The 22,901-nt window shown below is 56.3% G+C and overlaps 1 protein-coding gene across 1 annotated transcript in view; it reads right to left on the reverse strand.

Moving 5' to 3' along the window:
- Positions 1 to 22,901, reverse strand: part of ZNF185 (zinc finger protein 185 with LIM domain) — a 62,087-nt gene that overhangs the window by 38,642 nt on the left and 544 nt on the right. Inside the window, exons 3-16 of the mRNA XM_069463192.1 lie at positions 22,827 to 22,892; positions 21,092 to 21,130; positions 20,924 to 21,001; positions 20,183 to 20,272; positions 19,406 to 19,492; positions 18,313 to 18,396; positions 18,025 to 18,066; positions 16,932 to 17,015; positions 16,409 to 16,498; positions 11,382 to 11,468; positions 8,800 to 8,904; positions 7,794 to 7,892; positions 5,680 to 5,775; positions 4,675 to 4,764 (exon numbers count right to left, since the gene is read on the reverse strand). Of these exons, the coding sequence (XP_069319293.1) occupies positions 4,675 to 4,764; positions 5,680 to 5,775; positions 7,794 to 7,892; positions 8,800 to 8,904; positions 11,382 to 11,468; positions 16,409 to 16,498; positions 16,932 to 17,015; positions 18,025 to 18,066; positions 18,313 to 18,396; positions 19,406 to 19,492; positions 20,183 to 20,272; positions 20,924 to 21,001; positions 21,092 to 21,130; positions 22,827 to 22,892 (1,137 nt within the window). The remainder of the gene's footprint in view (positions 1 to 4,674; positions 4,765 to 5,679; positions 5,776 to 7,793; positions 7,893 to 8,799; positions 8,905 to 11,381; positions 11,469 to 16,408; positions 16,499 to 16,931; positions 17,016 to 18,024; positions 18,067 to 18,312; positions 18,397 to 19,405; positions 19,493 to 20,182; positions 20,273 to 20,923; positions 21,002 to 21,091; positions 21,131 to 22,826; positions 22,893 to 22,901) is intronic.

The following is a 22,901-nucleotide window of genomic DNA, read 5'->3' on the forward strand; positions in this document are numbered from 1 at the left end:
TTAACTATGGCTAGTCTAAGACTTTTTATTTTACTTCAATTCATCTCAGAAAGTATTTTTTTTAAACTGGCTAAGCCCAAAGTTTGCTTCTTCAAGGAAAGTCATGAAAAAGACTGACAAGTTCTCTTGAATACCAGTTTCTGACAACTTTGAAGAGTATACACCATTGAACTAAAACAAAACAAACTTCCAGGACTTTAGTTAGAAAACTGATATGTCCACGAGTATCACTAACTCAACCTCAAACAGAACAGAAATTAATTACATGGGAATTTTTATGACTTTCTATTTAAAACATTATGAATTCTCTTGCTTTGTTTTCCAGAGTCATGACAAGTTTTAAGTAAACAGAAAATTAAAATGATTGAATCCTGCCAGGCCGAACCTGTTATTCACTGCCAACTCCCTGTTCAAACATCCTCTGTCTAGGGCCAGGGACTGTCCTGGGAAGGGGGACCCATGAGACTGTGAGGGCCGATTTGGAGGGATTCGGAGGGATGGAATTAGTTTAGACCCTCCAGATCAAGGAGGGGCACGCAGAAGCCTAAATAAATACTTACTTAAAAACTTGTCTTTTCAGGATACGTGGTGCAGATATCCATCCCAATCATAAAATTTTTCCTGCTTCCCACAAACTTAGAACTTCCTGAGTACAATGTTCTCAGTTATGGGGTTTATGCAAAAGGAGATATAACAAGTAATTTATCAGCCTCCTTAGGACAAATTACTGAGACTAAAATATTATGACACAACAAAAGTCTCTAAATCCCTTAGCTTAAAGGGTTAACAATGCTTATGTTTGCTACAAATTTGCAACTAAACCTAAAATACAGTAGTTCAACACTTGTAGATGAATTAATTGTGTAGCCTTGCTGTTGACATTTTGGTTTTTACTCTTTGTGTTTCCTAGAAGGTTTGAAAAGGTTGATGAGTGCCTGTCCACCTCCAGTCCTGTCTGGCCTAAAACATTTAATGGGCCATAAGTCCTTTTGGCTATTTAATCCTCTTGGTCACTGGGGTCCCACTGAGGGCCTGGATGGACCCATGGCAGGTAGCCACATCACCCCGCCAAAGAATGGGACAAAATTAAGAGTTTGGCCATAGAGGCTGCCTCTGGCAGATCTTGGCCAATGGGGGGAATTGTAAACTAAAATAAAATCTTAAGGCTCCCCCCAACTGGTTGACTAAATGGACACCCTCTTGGCAAAGGGGATACCCTAAAACTGAATTGCCTGCCATGAGGGAGGTCAGACATGCCTCATCATGCCTCATCATGCCCCCCGCCCTTCTTGGAGATAACCTTTGTAACTCATTAACAGGCCAAATGCTATGAAAGACAAACCTGCAGGTTCTCCTCAATGTACACAACAAACGTCTGTTGTCTGTTGACTCGTCTCTGATTAACAGACTTCCTTAACTTAAAAGATTCCAAGAGTTTAGGCAAAGCTTCATTTCTTTAACCAATTACAGGTGAAATAGTCTTTAAACCAACCATAACCTGTAAGTCCCATCCCCCCCCCCCCGCGGCCCCCCCTTCAGATGTCACACCTTTTGGGGCCAAACCAATGTATGCCTTCCCTGTGTTGACTTATGACTTTACCTTTAATCCCTGACTCCCTGAAATGTATAATACCAAACTGTAACCCAGCCACAGGGAATCCACTTGCTCAAGGCTTCTTAGGCATACCTCTGGTCATGGTCCTCAAATTTGGTTCAGAATAAACCCCTTTAAATTATGTTACAGAGTTTGGCTGCTTTTCTGTTGACATAAGTGTCAGAGCTTGAAATTGAACCCAAGCACCAGAATCCATGCTCTCCCTGTAGATCTGATGGATCAGGCCCAAGGTAGAATAGGGCAAATCCCTAGAGTATCATACAGTTGAAATTGCATTTTAGTCTGGGACCTGCAGGACCTCACCGCCCTGTGATGCGCCCTCATCTAACTCTAGGGAACGAACCCCTCATCCCTGAGCCCCACAGCCCAGCCCAGGTCTACCCGAGGTGCCTCGTGGTGGAGGGTGCAGCTGCCCTCCGCGCACGTCCTCAGCCTGTCCCTGGACATCGCTGCACACCAGTGTCCACCGTCCAAGAGGCGATGGTCGCTACGGGAGCCCTGGAAAACAAGGTCGGGCCGCAGGAGCCCCCTCCAGCTCCGTGCGGACACCGTACTTCCTCCCGCCTGCGCCGGAGCCTGGGTGGCCGGCGACTGTCCACATTCACCCAGGGGGTTGGGCCACCGCAGCCAACCGCGCTGTGGGGGGAAGGGCAGCGGGAGCCCAGGGCGGGGCCCCGAGGGGAGGTCGGCCCATTTGTGATCCTGGCGCGCCATCTGGCGGCCCGCGCGGGCACGGCCCCGGGAACGTCCCCGCCGTGGCCGACCTCGCCCGGGGCGGCCATTTCGCGTGGCGGACGGCTCGTTTTCCCGGCGGCCACTGCGACCCGGTTTCGCGGCTGCAGGAAATGGCGGCGAGCGCAGGCGCACTGGTGACAGCTGTACGCTCGCCGAGTCACGCGAACGCGAAGTTGAGTCCGCGCGAGTCGGATGCGTCCCCGCGCAGGCGCAGTCGTGCCGCGTCTGCTGCCCAGACCCCGGAGGGCGGGGGGAGGGGGGTCCTCTGTGGGACTCCCGGTTTATTTTTCCGTCTCCAGTCTAGCGCACCACACAGGTCGTGGACGCTCTAGAGCAGGCGGTCAGCCTCTGCTCTATTAACATTCTGGACAGTATAATTCTGTCGTGTGTGTTGGGAGAGGGGCGGGTGCTGTCCTGTGCCCTCTAAGCTGTTTAGCAGCGTCCCACATCTCTACCAATTAGAAGCCAGTAGTATCTTCCATCCCCTGTTGTGACAACGGAAAATGTCTCTGAACATTGTTAGATGTACCCTAGGGGGCTGGGAGGTTCGGGAGATGCCCCTGGTTCACAACCTACACTGGAGAGAATAAACTGGGAAATTTTACAAAGACATGTATAGTGAAGGTCCACCCCAGAAGAATTAAATCCAAATCTCCACCTGGGGCTCAGAAAGGTTTTAGTTGGGTTTGGTTTTGTTTGTTAGTACTTCCCAGGTGATTCTTGCCTGCAGCGAACTTTTAAACATCAGAGGAAAGTACTTCTGAGCCTGGGCTCTATAGTTGGCCAGATCTGGGCTCTTTTCCTAATTGTGTGTGTCACAGGACTGTGTCCCTCAGTTTCCTCCTCTGTCGAGTTGCATAACAACAAGCCTGATCCTTTACCACATTCTGGGAGGATTAGATGAGATCATACAGCACGCTTTATGTGTTAACCAGCTAGAAGTTACTGGTTCTGGGTCTTCAGAATAGGCTCCAAAGGACATATTTCATAAAGTAGCTTTTTAGTTTCCCCTGAGGTTTTTCTTGCAAGGCTTTGGATAAGTCACCTAACCTTTCTGTGGTTCAGCTTCCCCACCTCATCCATCTCACAGGGTTGCTGGGAAGACTGTAAAGCTCCTAGCACAGCACACTACAGGTGTCAGCTATTGTTTTCTCTCTGTTGTCAGAGCAAATTGAAGCAGAAATGAAGTCCCGTAATAATGCCCCATACCGTGGGGATCCATTGCCCACCCCACCCTCCAGCATCCTGATTTAAGTACAAAAGCAACTGCAATGTGGTGTGAAAAATGCAAACATGCATTCAGCTTTTAAACATCTAAATCACATCAGGCTCTTCTTTGGGAGAACAAGATCCAATCTCCTTACCTGCTCCATCTACGGTCCCCCTCGCTGGCTGGGCACAGCACACTCCCACTGCAAGGTCATTAGGTTTGTGGTTCCCTATCTGCTCTCTTCTCCCTGCTCTCTGTACAGGTGCTTCCCTCTCTTTAGAGCAGCTCTTCTGAGTGGCCCCCTCCACCCACCTAAGTAGTAACCCCCTCACCACCACCATCACCCTGCCTGTTTTCTTCATAGCACTGTCCTTCCCAGGAGGCACAGATACCCGGGTTCCAGGCCTTTGTTTCTCATTCCAATTAGACATAAACCTTAAGAGACTGTGGGGAGAGCTGTAGGAAACATTGTGAGTAGAGGGCTGTGCGCACAGTAGGTGCCCCCAGATTAAGTAGCTGTTACGATCATTAACAATATCATGGTACAAACGCCAGTCAGCCCCTGCCTGCTTACTTGAGCCTCCTCTTCCAGCACTCCTCGACAAGGACCCTCATTGCTGGCTACGCCTGGTTATGAACGGTGCCCAGGAAACACCAGGTTCTCTTGAGCCCTTTGTATATCCTGTTCCTTGTGCTTGGAGGACTCCTGTTCACCTTTCAAGGTTCAACTCAAAAGCCGCCTCCCCATGAAGCCCCCTTCTCTGATGTGTTGTTCCAACCTGGGCCAGGCTTTGCCCACCCCCCGGCCTGAGAGCTCCTTGAAGGCAGGGCCACGTCTGATTTGTCTGTGTGCCCCAGCAAAGGGCAGGTGACATCAGAGTGGTTGCTGACTGAAAGAAGGTGACCCTTCCTGATTATGCTGTATGTACTTACTGGCCGGAAGTACAACAGGGTTAGTGAAAAGCTTCAGGGCCCAGAGGCCAGAGGGTTCCAGCTGGGGCTTCTGCCCTTACCACGTGCCTCAGGCCAGCTCACAAGCCTTGCTGGGCCTCACTCCCCCAACCAAAGGCTGACGTCCACCCCAGAAGCTCAGCACTGCCTGTTGATGCCTTACCCCTTTGGGTCTTCCTTTGTGTCCTCCAGGTCTGCTGTGCTGTCACTCTTCCTATCAGCTGGGACAGCAGAGACCAAAGTGGCACTGGAGCTGAGGGAGGAAGCACAGGGGCCCGCTGAGACCTCAGACCAATGGAGGCTCCCCTTCCTGGCTGCCTTCACACCAGAAAGGCTGGCTTCTTAGTCCTGGCATTATTAGTGTGGCACAGTTGCCACTGTGTGTGATAACACTGCATCAGCCTTGGATGTGGCCTGAGCACCTGAGTTCAAGACCAAGCATTGCCCCTGACCACCTCAGGTTCCCTGGAGAAGTCTCCTCCTGGTTTTGGGTTCCAGTATCCTTACCCGACCTATACCTCCTTGGGTTTTTTTTTTTTTTTTTTTTTTTTGAGACAGAGTGTCGCTTTGTTGCCCTGGCTAGAGTGAGTGCCGTGGCATCAGCCTAGCTCACAGCAACCTCAAACTCCTGGGCTTAGGCAATCCTACTGCCTCAGCCTCCCGAGTAGCTGAGACTACAGGCATGCGCCACCATGCCCGGCTAATTTTTTCTATATATATTTAGTTGGCCAGATGATTTCTTTCTATTTTTTTAGTAGAGACGGGGTCTCGCTCTTGCTCAGGCTGGTCTCGAACTCCTGACCTCGAGTGATCCACCCGCCTCGGCCTCCCAGAGTGCTAGGATTACAGGCGTGAGCCACCACGCCCGGCCCCTCTTTGGGGTTTGTGGGAGTCGAGAAAGATCTTTCCTTACTAGGGCTTGCCAAATGCTCCACACACCCCCAGCAAAATGGTCACTCCCACTGAAAGATCCGTAGACGAAATGGAGCAGAAGCCTACTGCCTGGGCATGCATAACCTCTTCCTCTTGTACCTTTGTGCCCCTGGAGCCTTGCCCTTCCCAGCCACCTGCCACGTGCCCCCTGGACTGGGCCCTCTAGTGCTGGCTGGCTGCCTCTGGGATTCCTCTTCCTAACTCCTGCTTGGGACCCAAGTTGCCCCGTCCTTACCTGATGGCTGCTGGTCCGGGCTTGCAGGACTGAGAGTTGGCACCATGTACATCCCGATCATCCGGGGAAGGGGCGAAGCTAGCAGCCGAGCACAGCCTGTGGAAGGACGCCAAGCCTGGTTCGGGTTCAGGGCTTTGTGTCTGTATGTCCACCCTCTCCCGAGAGGGTGGCTTCTGTCCCCGACAGATGACAAGGACTGAGGAGCTGTTCAGACGGATGCTTGGGACACAGTTCTTATACCCCAAGACAGCCTGACACCTGGGGCAGTGTGGCATGGGGTTAAGTGCATGCTCTCTGGAAGCATGTTGCTGAGATGCAAATCACAGCTTTACTACTTCCCAGCTGTGTGACTTTGGACACATTATCTGACCTCTTTGGGCCTCAGTTTTATCAACAACGAGATAAGGATGAGAATCATGTCTGCCTCATAAGTATTATGGGAAGAGTAAATGAGTTCATAGATGTGAAATACTTCAAATAACGCCCAGGCTGTAACGTATGCTAACGTGTCCCTGTTGTCACTGGGCCCTGTGGCCATGTGTACAAGCAGTGTCCCTTCCCAGTCCATCTGTACCCACCCACTTGATGTGGATTTACCCAGCCTTCCCCTCGGTAAAAACAGGAAGACTGATGCTCCCAGCACGCTGAACAGTCACTGCCCACGGGGCACGCCATTGCCTATACAAGCCTGTGCCCTCCACTTAAGCAGCGTAGCAGCTACTCGTCCCTCGTGTTTGGTCCCAAACCTGTTTATGTCATTTGTACTTGCAACCATAATCACTAAATTCAATTATTAAGTAAACTCATGAAAATGAATGGAAAAGGAGGGTGGTTGTTTCCATGAGAAACAGCCTTTCCTCTGAAAAGACGATAAAGGAGTTTCTACGATGGCCATGAGCAAAGCCAGTCGATCTGCACCAGCGTGGGGAGAGTGGCAGGAGGCCAAAATCCCCACTGTGCAGGACCCCATGGGCCATGGAAAGGGGGTTGGACTTTATTCCAAGGACAGTGGGGAGCCATTGGCAGGTTTAAGCGGGGGAGAAATGTGATGTAACGTATTTTTAAGAAGATCCTTGTGATGCCTCTGCAGAGAGCAACAAGATGCAGACTGCACTGGGAGGTCTCCAGGACATCCCTCCCAGCAGGGGCAGCTCAGAGCAGCCAGTGTCTCGCTCAGTGGCCTTTCCGTGGACCTGCTCAGAGATGGTGGCTTCAGAGGCCCGGGCCTGCTGTCCCTTTCCCTGGCTTGTGGTCCTGGATGTAGAAGTTGGGGCTCTGGCTCCAGGCATCAATTGCAAACTATTAAATTAGTGAGGGAAAGGGGCCCCCGGTGGCCTTGGGGAGCTGGGGGCAGCTGGGAGGGCCAGGCAGGAAAGCAGTCAGCAGGGCTCCTCCTCAGGCTCCCTCCTTGGCCACACTGCAGGAGGCCGTGGGGGGCAGCTTTGCCACTCCTCTCTGGCCATCTGCTCTCAACCACAAGGACTCTAGCGCAGTTTGGAACTGAACTGTTTTGCCAACATCTGCATACCTAGCCTTTGTCCCCAAGGACGACTCATGCTTGGGTTGAAACCACTTAGGGACAGGTGGCACTTGCCATTCCCCAAATCACCTGAGGAAGTGGTCCCTGACTCCACCCAGGTGCGGAACCCAGAGCCCCGCTGCACGTGTCTGTCTCCCAGCTACTCTCAGCAAGGCCGCTGCTTTCCATTGCACTGAACCTCAGAGCAGAGGTGGCCAAGCAGGGGCCGGGGCAGGAAAGAGGCCGTGGGACTGCTGGGAGAGAAGCGAGGTCCCCACCAGAGTTCCGCCGGGAAGTAAGAAGGCACCGATTCATCCATCATTCGGTCCTGCATTCGTTACTTTGTCCCTGCGCGTTCGTTCTACTGCCCAGATCGGGGCTGGGCCTGCAGCTGTGAGTGGGGCCTTGTGCCTGCTCTGGAGGAACTTGAGAGCCAGTGGCAGGAGGCAGAAGGAGGAATCAGATTCAAGCATAGGTGATTCCAAGAAGTGGAAAGCCCACGGACGAAGGCTGAGGTGGGATACAGAGTGTGGGAAGCAGTAGACAAGAAAGTGACCAGGGTCATGACAGAACCTGCCTCCCCCAGGCAGCCTACCCTCCTCGTTCAGAAGCTACGTCTGCTCCAGCCAAGCCCTCAGGTGGGGACCCTGCGGCTCCGGATCCCACGTTGCCATCACTTGACTGTGCACTTGACCTGGTGCGAGAAGAGAAGCATTTGCTGACGCTGATTGCGTTTGATATTGTCTAACTCAAATGTCGTGAGAGTGGCCTCAGCACCAGAAGCAGAGGCCCTGGCTGCTCTGACTGGAGCCGAGCCAAGCCCAAGGTGACCCTAAGAGCAAGTATTTCTGCGTTTCTTCCGAATCTGATGGGTTGGGAGCAAGAGCGAAGCCGAGAAACAGAGCAAGGTGGGCCCTCAGGAGGAGGCCTGCATGTTGGGGGTCCGATGGCCAACAGAGCAAGGGGCAAAGCCACAGAGGGCCCCCTTTCCTCATTCCCAGCTCAGAGTCCCGACTGGGGGCTCCAAGGCTCCACACTGGTCAGACGGGTCTGTGGGCTCTTCCCTGTTACTGGCTACCAGGTTCCTGCTGAGGAATACTCAACCTGCGGCCACCGCTCACCAAGCCCATCATGCCCCGCCACGGCCCCACTTCCCATCCTTGATCGCCCTCCCCATGCACAATGTCCCCCTTTGTCCACAGGTCATCCTGAAAGTCCCCGCTAGATGCTCTATGGGGGCCACATATCCTTTGGTCACCAGCTCTCCCAAACTGCCAGCTTGGCAGCCTTGCTTGGCCCTGGCAGCTCCAGGTGAATGGAAGGAACCCTGTGCGGGCCAAGGGCGGCAGGGTGGGTGTTTGGTCCTGTCTGCACCTGGCTCCCTGAGGGATCTTGGCAGGGGCCTTCCGCTCTCCAGGCCTCATTCATTCATCCATCTGTTCGTTCAACAGATATTTATTGAACACCTGCACTATCCCAGCCATTGAGGACACAGCTGGAACAGGACAGTGCTGGCCCCAGCTCCATCCATTGACCTTGGGCCAGGGACCATGGAGGCCCTTCAGCTGGAGATGACAAGTCTGCTCCCTGCTGTGAGTTACCTTTCGGAGTCTGTGTCAGTGCTCCCGACAACCTCCTCACCAGCCAAGTCCCTCTCAAGCCCTCTGGAGCAAGGTGCCTCCTTGTCTGTGTGGCCGGGAGAAGACCTATGGAAGAAAGAAACGTAGGTTAGCCACTCACCAGCCACTCACACTCAGCTGGGGCAGTCACCTCATCCGTAAATGTCAGCTGTCTCCAGGGCACTTAAAACCTGCTGTTGACGGATTGGCTGCTCCTCAAAGCCTCATTACTAACAGCTACTGTTGATTGAGAGACAGAACCTGTTCTTTTGCCTTTATATGCATTAACTCTCCACGTCACCCCCAGGACATGGGCACTATTATCATCCATGCCCATTTTCCAGATGAGCAAACTGAGGCACAGAGAGCCCAAGTGACTTGCCCCAAGTTGCACAGATAATAAGAGGAAGAGCTGTCATCTGGACTGGATTCCTTCTCAGTATAAGACTCGGTGTAGGCCGGGCGCGGTGGCTCACGCCTGTAATCCTAGCACTCTGGGAGGCCCAGGCGGGTGGATCGCTCGAGGTCAGGAGTTCGAGACCAGCCTGAGCAAGAGCGAGACCCCGTCTCTACTAAAAATAGAAAGAAATGATCTGGCCAACTAAAAATATATATATAGAAAAAATTAGCCGGGCCTGGTGGCGCATGCCTGTAGTCCCAGCTACTCGGGAGGCTGAGGCAGGAGGATCGCTTGAGCTCAGGAGTTTGAGGTTGCTGTGAGCTAGGCTGACGCCACGGCACTCACTCTAGCCCGGGGCAACAGAGCAAGACTCTGTCTCAAAAAAAAAAAAAAGGACTCGGTATAACCACCTTTTCAGTCTCCCCTCTGTCTCTGTCCTCTTTGAAGTCATCAGGGAGCCTCACGTTGTCAAGTCATCAGTACTGCCTCTCCCAAACCTCAACCATGAACCCTCACATGCCTCCCTCCTGCACATGCTCATTTGGATGCAAACACTATCACCCTCCCTCCCCTCCCCCACTAGCTTTCCCCCCCAACTTTCTCCTCCTAAGGGATCTCAGTGGGCTACTGTGGCTTTGCCACTCCCAGACAAGGCGCCAGTGGGCTCTGGAGGCGGGGAACACAGCAGGGGCCTTCACAGAAGCAGCTTTGCTCCCTTCTGCATCTCTCAGGGTCGCTTTGCCCGTTCCTCAGAGACTGGTCAACTTAGGAGAACCAAGGAAGCGGCTTCCAATGTCGCCTTACTAGAGATATCGTGCCGGATGATGTGCAGTCATGCCGGCAGAGTCCCTGCATGCCACTGTGGCCAGAAAAGACTGCAGGGAGCACTGAGCCACAGCCCCTGGGGAGACCAGTCTCTGAGTGGGCAATTGTGACACAGTGTGGAAGATTCTCTGGTGCAGGTACGAAGGCGGTGCTGTGCGACCTCAGCAGGAAAGCCCCTCAGACACTGCCTGAGGAAGAAACACAGGAGAGGAAGGTGCCCCAGAGGAGAGGACACTTGAGGTGGGACTGCACAATGCAAAGGGGAAAGGACACCCTAGGCAGAGCCCACAGCTGCATAAAGGCTGGGGGGTGACAGCAGGATGAGGGAGAAAGGAGCTCAGGCTGCAGAGCGGGGCGGAGGGGACTGCAGGCTTTTCTGCAGAGGGCTGGCATAACTGCAGTCTGGCCACGGGGCAGGAGGAAACAGGGCCAGGTGGTTGGGCAAGTGACGGTGGAGGCCTGGACCTGCGGTGGGGCAGTAGCGGTGGAAATATCTCTAGAATAAAATGGACAGGACTCGGTGCCTGCCTGGGGGTGGTGCTGAGAGTGGGCAGGGTTAGAGAGAGAGGAGCCAAGGAGCAGAGTAAAGGGACCTAGGGTTGCTCAAGACTCATCTTGGATGTCACTTCCTCCAGGAAGCCTTCCCTGAGAACCCCCACGACGCTGGTGAAAGGCTCCCCCCCCCAGGGCTCCCATCGCCCCAGGGATTAGGAGATGACCTCTAGCGTGCACTCCCACCCCCTCTCCAGCCTCTGGGCTTCCCAGCCCAGCCCCCACACCCTGCCTGCCTGTCACCTGGCTGTCTTACTCTAGGGCAGGGGCTGGGCCCATCATGCTCCCTGCTGGCGGTGGCCCTCTTGTCTCTCCTTGTCCCTAGCATGAGCCAGTGACATGGAGAGCTGTAGAGGCTGGCCCAGTGACCCTGCCTCGTTCCCGCCAGCCCCCTCACACAGGCAGGGCAGCTGCCTCAGTGGCCTCCGCAGTCCCCGTGTCCCCCCAGCACAGCTGGCCGGTCCTGTCTTCAGGGCTCAGCAGGCTGAGCCGGCACTTCCCGGGGGCTCCTGGCACATGACAGGCCTGACCTAGCTCATGCTCGACTCCAGCAGATGAGGTCCCACTCACCACTGGGTCCCAGGGCCTGACCTGGGGCCTCACACGGACCAAGCGCTCACTCCATGACAGTTGCTGAGTGAAAGAATGAGACGAGGGCAGAGAACCCAGGTCAACCATGCCCCCCACCAACCTGTTAGCCCTACGGTGGCAAAATCAGCCCCTGGGCCCTGCTGCCCCGTCTCTAGAATGTTGTGCAGGGAGCCAGGACAGCAGCAGGCCCCCGTACCTCATGCCTTCCAGGTCTGGGGCCACCAGGCGGAGTCCTGCCCTGGGTGTCGTGATCTGCAGGCGGACGATTTCCTCACCTCTCGAGCTGTGGGCCGAGGGAGAGACCCAGAGAGTTGCTGGTGAGAAAAGCCTCCCTCTGGCCCACCTGTGCTGGGTGTCCGAGGACGCTCTCCCTCCGGAGCCTCCTGGCTGGTGCACTGGGACACCCAGACCCATCACGCCCTCCCCCTTTTCTGCTCTTGGGCCTTGAGTCTTCTCGCTGCTGCAGCGGAGCTCGGGCCGCTGACCTGCAGGCCCCAGCCTCCCACCCCTGACCTGAGCGCAGCCCTCCCGCAGGTGCAGCCCCAGTGCCTGGCCTGTAGCTGCCACCTGCGATGCTGCCAACCACTTGCAGGGGCACCCAAAGTGGCTACTTGCAAGGCCAGAGGGGATTCTCAGTCCAGGGGCTGATGGGGACTGTTGGGGATGACAGCCAGTGGGAGGGGATGTCAGAGACTCGGAGGGCGAGTGCCCAGGTGCCCGTGAGCTGGAACCGGAGGACTGCACCGGCTCAGTCCACAAAGGGCCCCTTTGAGGTTTTCCACTGCCAGCCATGCTCACAGCCGGCCCCGGGGTGACCACATCCTTCTGAGTCTGATACATTGTTTGGCCCCACTGCAGGGCCTGACGGCCAGGGCTGGAGAGAATCTGGAGCTCCCTGGTGTTATATGGGGGATGCACTTTTCACCCCAAAGCAGACCTCCCCAGGTCCACAGAGTGAGGCCTCAGCCCAAGTCACATTGCAGCCACTCACTCTGTCCTTCAGTTGCCCCCAGGCCCTGCAGGTGCAGAGAGGAGAGAGCCCCAGGCCTGCCCTCATGAAGCTCCTGGCCCAGTGGGCAGGGTGGGGGCAGAGCGGCGTGGGAACCAACTGTACTGTGCCGTGGGGCCCAGAACAAATCCAGTCTCAGGGCACTGGACAAGCTTCATGGAGGTGGAGCCCGACCCACACCAGCTGAAGGGAGATGGGAGGAGGAGGTGGAGGCTGGCAGGGGCCTTGAATGCTGAGACCAGATCTGGGGTTGAAAAGGGATGGCATGGGGTGGGCTTGCAGTAGCGGGTGAGGGGTTGATAGGATCAGGCTGACACTTTAGAAAGGCCACTCAGGGGTCCCGGGAGGAGCAGGGGTTGAAGAGGCCAGGGTGAAAGCAGGGAGGTGGGTAGTCCCCGACTTTGGGCGAGCCCAGGTAGCTTGGCTGCTCTCGGCTGGCCTTGACCCTGGTGTCTGGCTCCAACCTAGTCAGACTGGGAGCCCATGGAGGGCTGGGTCAGTGGGCTGCTTGTCCCTGTCCCTCCACGTCCCCCCTGGGAGGGGCCTGGAGCACCCATGGTGACCAGAGGGAAAAAGCCAGGGAGGGCCCCAGTACACATGGTCAGCTCTGATTTCTGCCCAGCTCCTCTCGTGATAACAATGACGACCTCGTTGTCAAAGATGACATCGTTCATGATGACAGCATAAAGCCCCTAGCTGCTGGCCCCAGTCTGCCTATTTGAAGCACATGGTGCCAGGGAACAAGGACATGCCTGACTTGGCCGTGTCACAGGCAAGTAAAGTGTGTTTTCTCACTGACGTTTCTGGTTCTGTCAGAGAGGAAACAGGAACAAGGTGTTACCCCAGCCTGCCCTCTCTATCATGTCCCTGTGCCTTCTTCCTCCTTCGTCATCCCCCTGAGCAATGCCTTCTTAAAGACCCAGCTCAAGGCCGGGCGCGGTGGCTCACGCCTGTAATCCTAGCACTCTGGGAGGCCGAGGCGGGTGGATCGCTCGAGGTCAGGAGTTCGAGACCAGCCTGAGCAAGAGTGAGACCCCGTCTCTACTAAAAATAGAAAGAAATTATATGGACAACTAAAAAATATATATAGAAAAAATTAGCCAGGCATGGTGGCGCATGCCTGTAGTCCCAGCTACTCGGGAGGCTGAGGCAGTAGGATCGCTTAAGCCCAGGAGTTTGAGGTTGCTGTGAGCTAGGCTGAAGCCACGGCACTCACTCTAGCCTGGGCAACAGAGTGAGACTCTGTCTCAAAAAAAAAAAAAAAAAAAGACCCAGCTCAAATGGCACCTATTTTAGGGCAGCTGTTAACAGGGTTGAATTGTGTCCCCCAAAAAGATACATTGAAGTCCTCACCCCTGGTATCTGTGCCTGTGAACTTATCTGGAAATAAGGTCTTTGCAGATGTGATCAAGGTGCGATGAGGTCTAGTAGAGTAGGGTGGGCTCTAATCCAGTGACTGGTGTCCTTATAAGACGAGGGAAATTTGGACACAGACACACAGAGGGAAGACAACCACGTGGAGACAGAGGCGCAGGCTGGAGTGATGCACCCACCAGCCGAGGAACACCAAGGATTGTGGGGGAAAAAAAGCTAAGAGAACGGCAAGGAATAGATTCTCTCCCAGAACCTTCAGAGGGAGTGTGGCCCTGCCAGCACCTTCCCTGCAGCCCCTACCAGCCCACCACCTCCCCAGCCCCTCAGCCACAGACAGCTCTAGTCCAGTCTGAAGTTCGCAGCTGGGCTGCTGGAGGCCAGGAACACTCTGGAAGGCTGCACACCTTTGGAAGGCACTCAGAGAACACAGAGCCAGAGTCTTCTGAAGCTCGAGGCCCAAAACTGATCAGCGAACATCCAGTGTGGCCCTAGCCACCTGTGGAAATTCCAATGACAGTGGCCTGTGCCAAAGAGTACGTGACTCATCCTGCCAGAAGAGGGGGCGGCAGGGGAAGAGGGGTATCTCTTTTTCACGGCATGTAGCCGCATTTCCCGCCGGTGCCAGCAGGCGGCGACATTGGTCTCTTCCTGCCTTGGATCACGTGCACCCAGGGACACGGAGCCGGGCACTGCGCTAGGTGCTTTCTGTGCACTATCCCACTTAGTATTTGGGACAGCCTCGGGAAGGAGCTGTTACTGCTTTCCTTAGTTCACATACAGGGAAACTAAGGCACGGAAGCCGAAGAGACTTGCTCAAGGTCACATAGCCAGCACGAGGCCAAGCTGGGGTTTTGTTTTGTGCCAGAAGCTGCGCTCTTACTGCTCCCCAGCTGCTCTGCCAGGCAGCATAATGGGGGCACAGCCTAGGACCGGAAGGCGTGGCCATGGCCCCCTGAGCTTGTTCTTCTCCAGGCTGAGCGCCGCAGGCCCTGCCTCTATCCCCCAATCCCCAAACTTTGGGACGCTTTGCTAATCCAAGCATCTTTGCTTTTCACCTTTCTCTCCCACTGCTACTGGTGGCTCCGACAATCCGCGGGCCGTCTCCATTCTCGCCCTGGGAAATACACAGGGGCTTCCTTGGATGTCTGGAGCCGCCTGTCTCGGGCCTATGGCTCTATGCAGCACAGCTTGAGCCAAACTCAACTTCTTCCCAGCTCTGTAAATTGCACCTCCAGCCATCCGGTTGCTGCAGGCTGACATTTTAAAGTCTCTGCCTTCCTCGGTCCCTACCGTGGGTTGAATTGTGTCCCCTCAAAATTCATATGTTGGGGCCGGGTGCGGCTGCTCACGCCTGTAATCCTAGCACTCTGGGAGGCCGAGGCGGGTGGATCCCTCGAGGTCAGGAGTTCAAGACCAGCCTGAGCAAGAGTGAGACCCCGTCTCTACTAAAAATAGAAAGAAATTATATGGACAACTAAAATATATATATACAAAAAATTAGCCGGGCATGGTGGCGCATGCCTGTAGTCCCAGCTACTCGGGAGGCTGAGGCAGGAGGATCGCTTGAGCCCAGGAGTTTGAGGTTGCTGTGAGCTAGACTGACGCCACGGCACTCACTCTAGCCCGGGCAACAGAGTGAGACTCTGTCTCAAAAAAAAAAAATTCATATGTTGGAATCATAACCCCAGTACCTCAGAGTGTGACCTTATTTGGAGACAGGACCTTAATAGAGGTGATCAAGTTAAAGTAAGGTCATTAGGGCAGGCCCTAATCCAATACGACTGGTGTCCTCATAAAAAGAGGGTGTGTGGACACAGAAAGACGCAGAGAAGGAAGACAGTGTGAAGAGACACGGGAGAAGACAGTCATCTTCAAGCCAAAGACAGAGGCCTGGAACGCAGCCTTTCCTCATGGCCCTCAGAAGGAACCAGCCCTACCAACACCTCCATCTTGGACTTCTGGCCTCCAGAACTGGGAAATAATACATTTCTTGTGTTAGAACCACCCAATTTGTGGTACTTTGCTATGGCAGCCCTAACAAACTAAGATAGTCACTTTGCTATGACAGCCATATGATGGGTATTAAACATCCAAAAGGATTTTCTATAAATAAATGTAAAAATGCCTCCTTAAATCCATAATACAGCACAACCTAATTCTCCTCCTACATTAGTTTTTAAAAGGCATCTGAAACTATTCGTTGCCTTTTTTCAAAAGAGAAATATATGCTGTTATGGGGTGACTTATGTGTCCCAAAATTCCTATGTTGAAGTCCTAACTTCCAGTACCCAAGAATGTGACTGTATTTGGAGATAGGGCCCGGAGAAGTGGCCCCGAGGGTGGTGGTCACATGTATACAAATGGTTGTAGAGCTTGAGTTGGGGGATTGCAATGGCATTAGAAGAGCCAGAAGAGCCCTTAGGGCCTGGGAAGTGACCTGTAGGGACAGACACTCCCCACTTCTGGCCTCAGGGCTCTTCCAAGGGTGCTACAGAGGTGTATCTCTTAGCAGACCTGGATTTAGGCAAAGGTCTCAATCCAGGCAGGTGCTTTAAACAGCAGCAACAACAGGGCTGTGGCACTCCCTGCGGGACTTAGCACCATTCAGCACAAAGTACAAGGAGGCACTGATTGCTCTTCATCCGCAGACAAGAGAGCACCATTATCTGCCCTGGACACTCGGGGCTCAGAAATCAGGGCAAATCACAGCCCCGCCTGGAGAGAGATCACCAGTGCCCAGCCTGCCCCTGCCCCGTCACCCCACTGCCAGACCCTCCCTGGCTGGCAGGCCGGAAAGCATCGGACCAGCCCACAGGCCAGAGCCGGCTCTCAGCACCCACCTGAGCGCCCGGCTGCCAGCGGGGCTAGGCACATTCGGCGCACGCTCGATCCAAATCGCCCGAGACACTTTGGTTCTGCCTCCATCCGCGCTGGCAAAGAAGGCAGCTGTGAGCGGTGCTGGGCAGAGCCTCCTCCCCAAGCAGGTGGAACTTGACCAACTCACAGGAGTGTCAGGAGCAAGCCTGACAGTGGCGGGCTACCGCCGTGGTGGCCGACCCTCTCAAACCCCAAGGTTGCTACTTTTTCTTGGGGTGTTGTGCCGCCACCGACCTTGGTGGCGCAAGGGTTAAGGTAACACAGATAAGTACTAAACAGACAAGAGCCAGGCACTCTCTCCCTGGAGGCCGGGCTGTGCTGCTGCTTTCAGCCCTGGCACATCCAGCCAGACGAGCCCTTACTGATTTCTGTGCCCCATCCTGTCACTGGGCACATGGGGACACTGACCTTGAGGCCCAGTAGGGAGGTGGCCTGACAGAGGTTCCACAGTGACTGAGTGGCAGGCAGAGATGAGTGGTTGGTTACCTGCTCGAGCCAGGAGTGTGTCTTGCCAGAGCTGGTGGGTCCCGGCTCCTCTCAGAAGTCCCGTCCTCATCCACCACCTCAACCCTTTGGGCAGGAAGAGAAATGGTACTCGTGGTCATCTTGGTGCCCTGGAGCTTGCTGGCCTTTGAAGGACATGCTTTCAGGGGTGTCTAACTGGTCTAGGGCGATGAGGTGACCCAGGCTGGGGGCTCAGCCACTCCAGCTCAGGATAAGGACAGCATACTGGGTTGAATAATGTCTCCCCCAAAATTCATGTCCCTCTGGAACCTGTGACTGTGACCTTATTTGGAAATAGGGTCTTTGCAGACGCAATGAGGTAAGATGAGGTCTTACTGGGGTAGAGTGGGTCCTAAACCAATGCCCGGTGTCCTTCTAAGAGAGGGAAATCTGGACACAGACACACAGAGACAAGAAGGCCACGTGAAGACAGAGGCACAGGCTGGAGGCTTGCAGGTACAAGCCAAGGATCGCCAGCAACCGCCAGAAGCTAGGAGACAGGCCTGGGACGGTGTCTCCCTGAGAGCCTCCAGAAGGAAGCCACCCTGCCATCACCTTGATCTCAGACTTCTGGCCTCCAGAATTAAGAGAATCTATTCCTGCTGTTTTAAGCACCCCAGTTTGTGGGGCTTTGTTATAGAAGCTCCAGGAACCCAATCCAGCCAGTAAGAACACCCCATTCTCTGTCACCTCCTTTGTGTGGCCACCACCCCCTGTTCCAGTCAGCCTTTGCTCCGGCTGGGCCCTCTGCCTGGAACACTTGGCATGCTGGCTCCTTCTTGTTGTTTGGTCCTCAGCTAGCCACCTCTCACCGGCAGGCAAGGGAACAACTCCTTTCTCACCCGGTAGCTTCTGCTGCAGAGCTGCAGAGGAGCTGGAGCCTGGAAACACCGCAGCTCCACCTCGGGCCAGGCGCCCAGCCCCATTGGCCATGGGCAAATGTGCCAGCACAGCCCCCCCAGGTGCTCCCCTTCCCCACATCCCCTCTTCCCAGTGCCCACGCCACACTCTGCTGGCGGGAGGCCTTCTCTGGGGCCTGCGATAGGCTCCCGAGGCTTCCCTTGATGACACTTACCTCTTTGCAATAAATGGCGCCTGCGTCTCCTGGGTAGGACTGCTGGAAAGGAAGCAGAAAAGTGACATGTTGAGTGAAGCCTGTGGACAGGCGACATCACGACTGCTCTACCCTAGAGGGTCCTGAGCTTCTCTCCCATTGCCAGCACCTCACCCGCCCTGATGGCAGCAGCCAGACCCCTCAGTTTCTAGAATGTGCATCTGAGAATCAGAGAAAGTCTGGCTAGGAGGGCCTCGGGGGTGATCTCGCCACCACCCTTTCACCAGCTGTCCCCGCTGTGCAACTCACCCAGTGCTCTTCTTGGCTGCCGACAGGACGTAGGAGTGCTCCCGGGGAGCTGTCTTCCTGAGCACACTGCTCGCAGCCTCTGACCTGGGGTGGCACGGGGGTGGGTGGCATCTGATGGGTGCCAAGCGGGACACACTCTGGCAGCCTAGCCCAGGATGGAGTCTGGATCCCTCAGGGCCACCCCAGGGAGAAACATTTACTGAGTGTGCAGGGCGTGCCCAGCCCTGCTCTGAGTGCCAGTGTGCCCACACTGGCTCATCGGCCTTCTCAGCCCAGGAAAGCAGGACCTAGTATCCTCCACGACTCATAGATGGGGACGCAAGCCAGGGAGCTTGCCCAAGAGCACCCCCCAGGGTGGCAGAGTGGGCATCCCATGCCAGGCAGCTCCAGAGGGCCTGGTTCTTTACCCGGCGACCCTCGCCACTGTGAACTCTCTTCCCTTGGGATGGCCAATCTTCCCGGGCCTCCCGAAAGGGGGCGTGGCTGTGCCGCCTGAGCCACAGGCAGCTTGGCACACGTGGAATTGGGGGCAGGCTGAGCCCAGGGATGGGGGCTTTATTTCCTCAGGGCCTCACTGCTACCCAGGCCTCAAGCGGAAGGCACACAAAAGGCACTCAGCCATCCCTCCCTGTCACAGCTCACTAGCGCTGGGTGGAATGGGGTCAGTCCCCTTTGATAGAGGGTATACAGTGAGCAGGGGTGACAGATGGACCTTTCATCCCTTAAGGTCCAAGAAGCTTTGCTTGCCTGTGTGGACGGAGGGGCCTTCAGAACCGTGGGGTCCACCCTGCCCCTCGGGTGTGCAGGGCCTGCCGGGACTCTGCACACAGCACTCACATAGAGGGCACTGTGTAGGTGGCTTCTCCAGGTTCTACCCCATGGAAGGTTCTGAAGAGGCCCCCTGAGCCTGCCCAGCACTGACTGGGTAGTTCTGGTACTCACAGAATGACACCTGTTCCCATACCCCACAGGCCACCGCTGATGGCCCACATGTTGTGCATTCTGTCACCTCAACCGGCCCAATTCATTTCGGCAGTCTTCGAAGACCCGGTCCCCTGCCCTGCCACCTGAGGTGCCCAGAGGACACCTTTACCTCCGTTTCTGCTCATCGGAAGAGAAGGGCACCTCCTCCTCTTCGGCATCTCCTGACGTGGAGCTGCGCCGCACGTTGTAGGGCGCCCTGGGGGAGGGGAGAGGCAGTTCCCTGTCACAGGCTGCCACTCTCAGCAGCGTGGCTGACTGACCATGGTGCTGCTGCCCGGGGGCCTTTGCTCCTTCCTGCTTGGGAGCCAGCCCTCCTGTTTCCAGCTTAGCTGTCCCTCAAAACCCTGTTCAAGCCCCGCTGCTTCCCCAGAAAGATTTCCCAGGTGCTCCACATCACTGGATGATGGTGACAAGGGACAAACAATAGATGTTGGACACAACTCACACTTCTGTCCAGAGCCCCCCTCCCAGGGCATGCAGGGGAACCCCAGCGGGAGCTCCTGGGGCAACAGCAAAGATTTATATGCCAGAAGCAGCTCTAACTTAGGCACAAAATGCCCATATTGACAGGCTGCCAGGGCCGGCCCAGCCCAGGCAGAGAGCCCGAGGCCAGCCCGCAGTGGCCCCAGGGCCAAGACCCAGGACCCCAGACCCCTCTCCAGACCCATAGGGCCCCTCCTACAAGTTCCTGCTTTGCCCGAGATCCGAAGTGCCATCCAGTTTTCTGGGGTTTGTCGCCCTCTGGTGGGCTCCAGGCCACAGCACAACTGCCAGGGGGTGTCAAGCCAGTGGGACCAGGTCTCCTGGGCCAGCTGTCTTAAGGGACCCAGTGTTTGGCTCATTCCCCAGAGGAGGAAACCGGCTGGGTCTGGCATTGTCTACTCACAGCTTCTTGTAGTCCTCGGTGGTCATCTTGTAGCCAGAGGATGAGGGGCGGGGAGGGCCGGAGCTAGCTGTTCTCACCAGGCCGGCAGCACTACAGAGGCAAGAAGTTTCCATGTGCCCACCTGGGGGCCCCTCCTGCAGCCAGATTTGCCCACCCAGCCCAGCAGACACGTGACAGGTGGACCTGACAGACATCCAGAACTGCACCCTGCTGAGCAGGGGACCCTGCCTGTGCCTCAGGGGAACAGCCCAGCAGGCTCCTGCCCGTGTCTCTGCTTCCTGTCTCCGGTCCCCTCGGCCTTTCCTTTCTGATGGAGCCTGGGTTCCGCCTGTCGCCAAGGTGCGTGTGCGTTATGCCACCTCAGCCCGCCGGGAAGGAGGTGGACTACAGCACACAGCTCAATGCCGTCAGCTGGCCAAGGCTGCCAGGGGCCAGGCCAGGGGGACCCTGGGCCCAGCCCCTCCCATCTCCTGCACTCCTCGGCCCCAGTGACCAGGCCAACTGGGACTGGCCCGAGGGCAAAGGCACTGCCAGTGGCCCAGGGCCTCCCAGAGGCCCACGCACCCACCCAGGGCTGCCAGCCCACCCCACCCCATCTCCTCTGGCCTCGTCTGCGCGGGAAGGGAGCTGCCACCTCCACGCCCCCACGGCCTGGCAGGCAGAGCACACTCTCCGCCATGAGCACAGACCAGGCCCTCACACCTCCCTGCCAGCTGACTGGCCAGCACCGCGTGGACACACCTTTTCGGAGCTCCGTTGGCCTTGGGGAAGTGCTGCTGGGGCTGCGATGAGCTGTCTATGGGCTTGGTGAACACTCCCCTGGAAGAGAGCCCAGAAGGTGCTGGTGAGCTCCCCAGGGGCCGGTCCGGGTGGGCCCAGGGAGGCAGGCAGGGTGCTGCGGTCACTCACCGGATGATGTAGCCAGTGGAAGCCCTCGTGCTCGGAGGCCTGCCAAAGGGGAAGGAGGGTGGGGTGAAGCGAGGCCTGCTTCATCCTGCCCCCAGCAGCAGCAGAGGGGCTTTGCTGGCGATGTCCCGGTGGAGCAGAGAGGAGAGCCAGCCACCCCGACTCCCCTAGCCAGGTGCCCACTCCGCTCTGCCTGTCTCCCTCAGCTCCCCCAGGGAAAGTGCCCGTGACCAGCTCTTCCCAGCAGGTGCCCAGGAAGGTGTGCTCGATGGCTGGGTATTTGCTGCCGGGCCTGGCACTGCTCTGAGGAAGCTCTTCTTGCCCTGCTGCCAGCCCTCCACACTCTGCTCTCCCAGCTGACCCAGCACACACTAGAGGCCCCTGACCTCCTCTGCCACAGCCACCTCCAGGAAGGTGCGTGAGGCCCGAGCGGAAGAGCCAGGCACCTGCCAGCCAAGGCCCGTTGCCCTTCCCTTCCTGCTCCTTTGGGCCTTCCCTCTTCTGGCTCTTGGGATGCCCACTTCCCAAGTCTTGGTGGAAGTCTGAGGCCAGAGGGCCTGGCCAGGGCTTGGTCAGTGGCTGGAACACATGAGGCTCTGGGTGCTGGGGGCCTGCTGCTGGGCAGCGACCGGGGACTCAGGAAGCCCAGGGAAGCAGGCGGGGAGCTGACAGTGAGGCCAGGACATAAGGGCCGCTTTAAGGAGTCTTCCTCATCGTCGTCGGCTGAGGAGTCAAGGACGGGATAGACGGCCACTCTGTCCAGCAATACCGACAGAGCCTTTGGACTGCAGCAGCAGGGCTTGGGTCTAAGGACAACGCAGAACCCCAGCACTCTCCATCCCACCGCCTGTCCTTAACAAGGGATGGCCTCCTGGGGGTGGCCAAGTTGCAGGAACCCTGGGGTGTCAGTTCCGTGAGGAGCGGGCCTGTGTCCTGACCACTACCGTATCCTCCGTGCCCAGCACAGGAGCTGGCAGGGAGCAGGTGCTGAGCCCTCGCGGGAGGGCAAGACCGTTGTCGCTAGAGGCAGCCCTGCAGGTCAGCAGTGCCACTGCCTCTACCACCGCCCGAGCAGCCACCTGCCAGCTGTTTGGAGCAAGGAGCAAGGCTGAATGTCACGGTCCCCTTGTCTCTCAGGAGCAGTTCCTCCAGATGCCGGCGGGATGTGCCCACGCTGCAGAGCCCTGCGGCACTGTTATGGGAAAATCCTCAACATAGAGAGAGGCCAGCTCCTCCTGGTCAGCTGACAAAATATGTCACTGTGAACTCGGGAGACAGTTGGAGCAAACCTGTGCGTGTCCCCTGGCACGCTGATTGCCCAGTGTGCTCAGCAATCAGGGCTATATGCAGAAGCAAGGCACTGTGACTCTCGAAGCTGCCCAAAGCACCTCAGAGATGTTCTCATTCCCTGCAGGGGGAGGTTTCAGAATAGGAGTCTTCTTCTTAATGACAGTTTTGATCCCACTTGATAGCTGGAACCATGCAGGCCCCGCAGGGGGACCAGCTGGCCCCAAGGCCACACAGCAAGGCCAGTGGCCTGGACCAGTGACTCCTACACTGCCTTTCCCTGTGGATGCCAAAGGATTCGCTGCAGACCCTACCTCTCCCTTCTTGACTCAGGCTCCCTCCCTGTCCGTGTCCCCTGTGGACTGCTCACCCCTCCGTGCTGCACAGCTGGCCCCATGCCACAGGAGAGTCCCTGGGGCCCACCACCAGCCACCTGGGCACCACCTCTTACCTGGCCTTGGGGACCTCCCCAGCTGATGAAAAGGATGTGGCACGACTCCGGCCTGAGGGCAGCTCTCTGGGGAAA

The sequence above is a fragment of the Eulemur rufifrons genome, chromosome 30 (assembly GCF_041146395.1).
Source record: "Eulemur rufifrons isolate Redbay chromosome 30, OSU_ERuf_1, whole genome shotgun sequence".
NCBI lineage: Eukaryota > Metazoa > Chordata > Mammalia > Primates > Lemuridae > Eulemur > Eulemur rufifrons.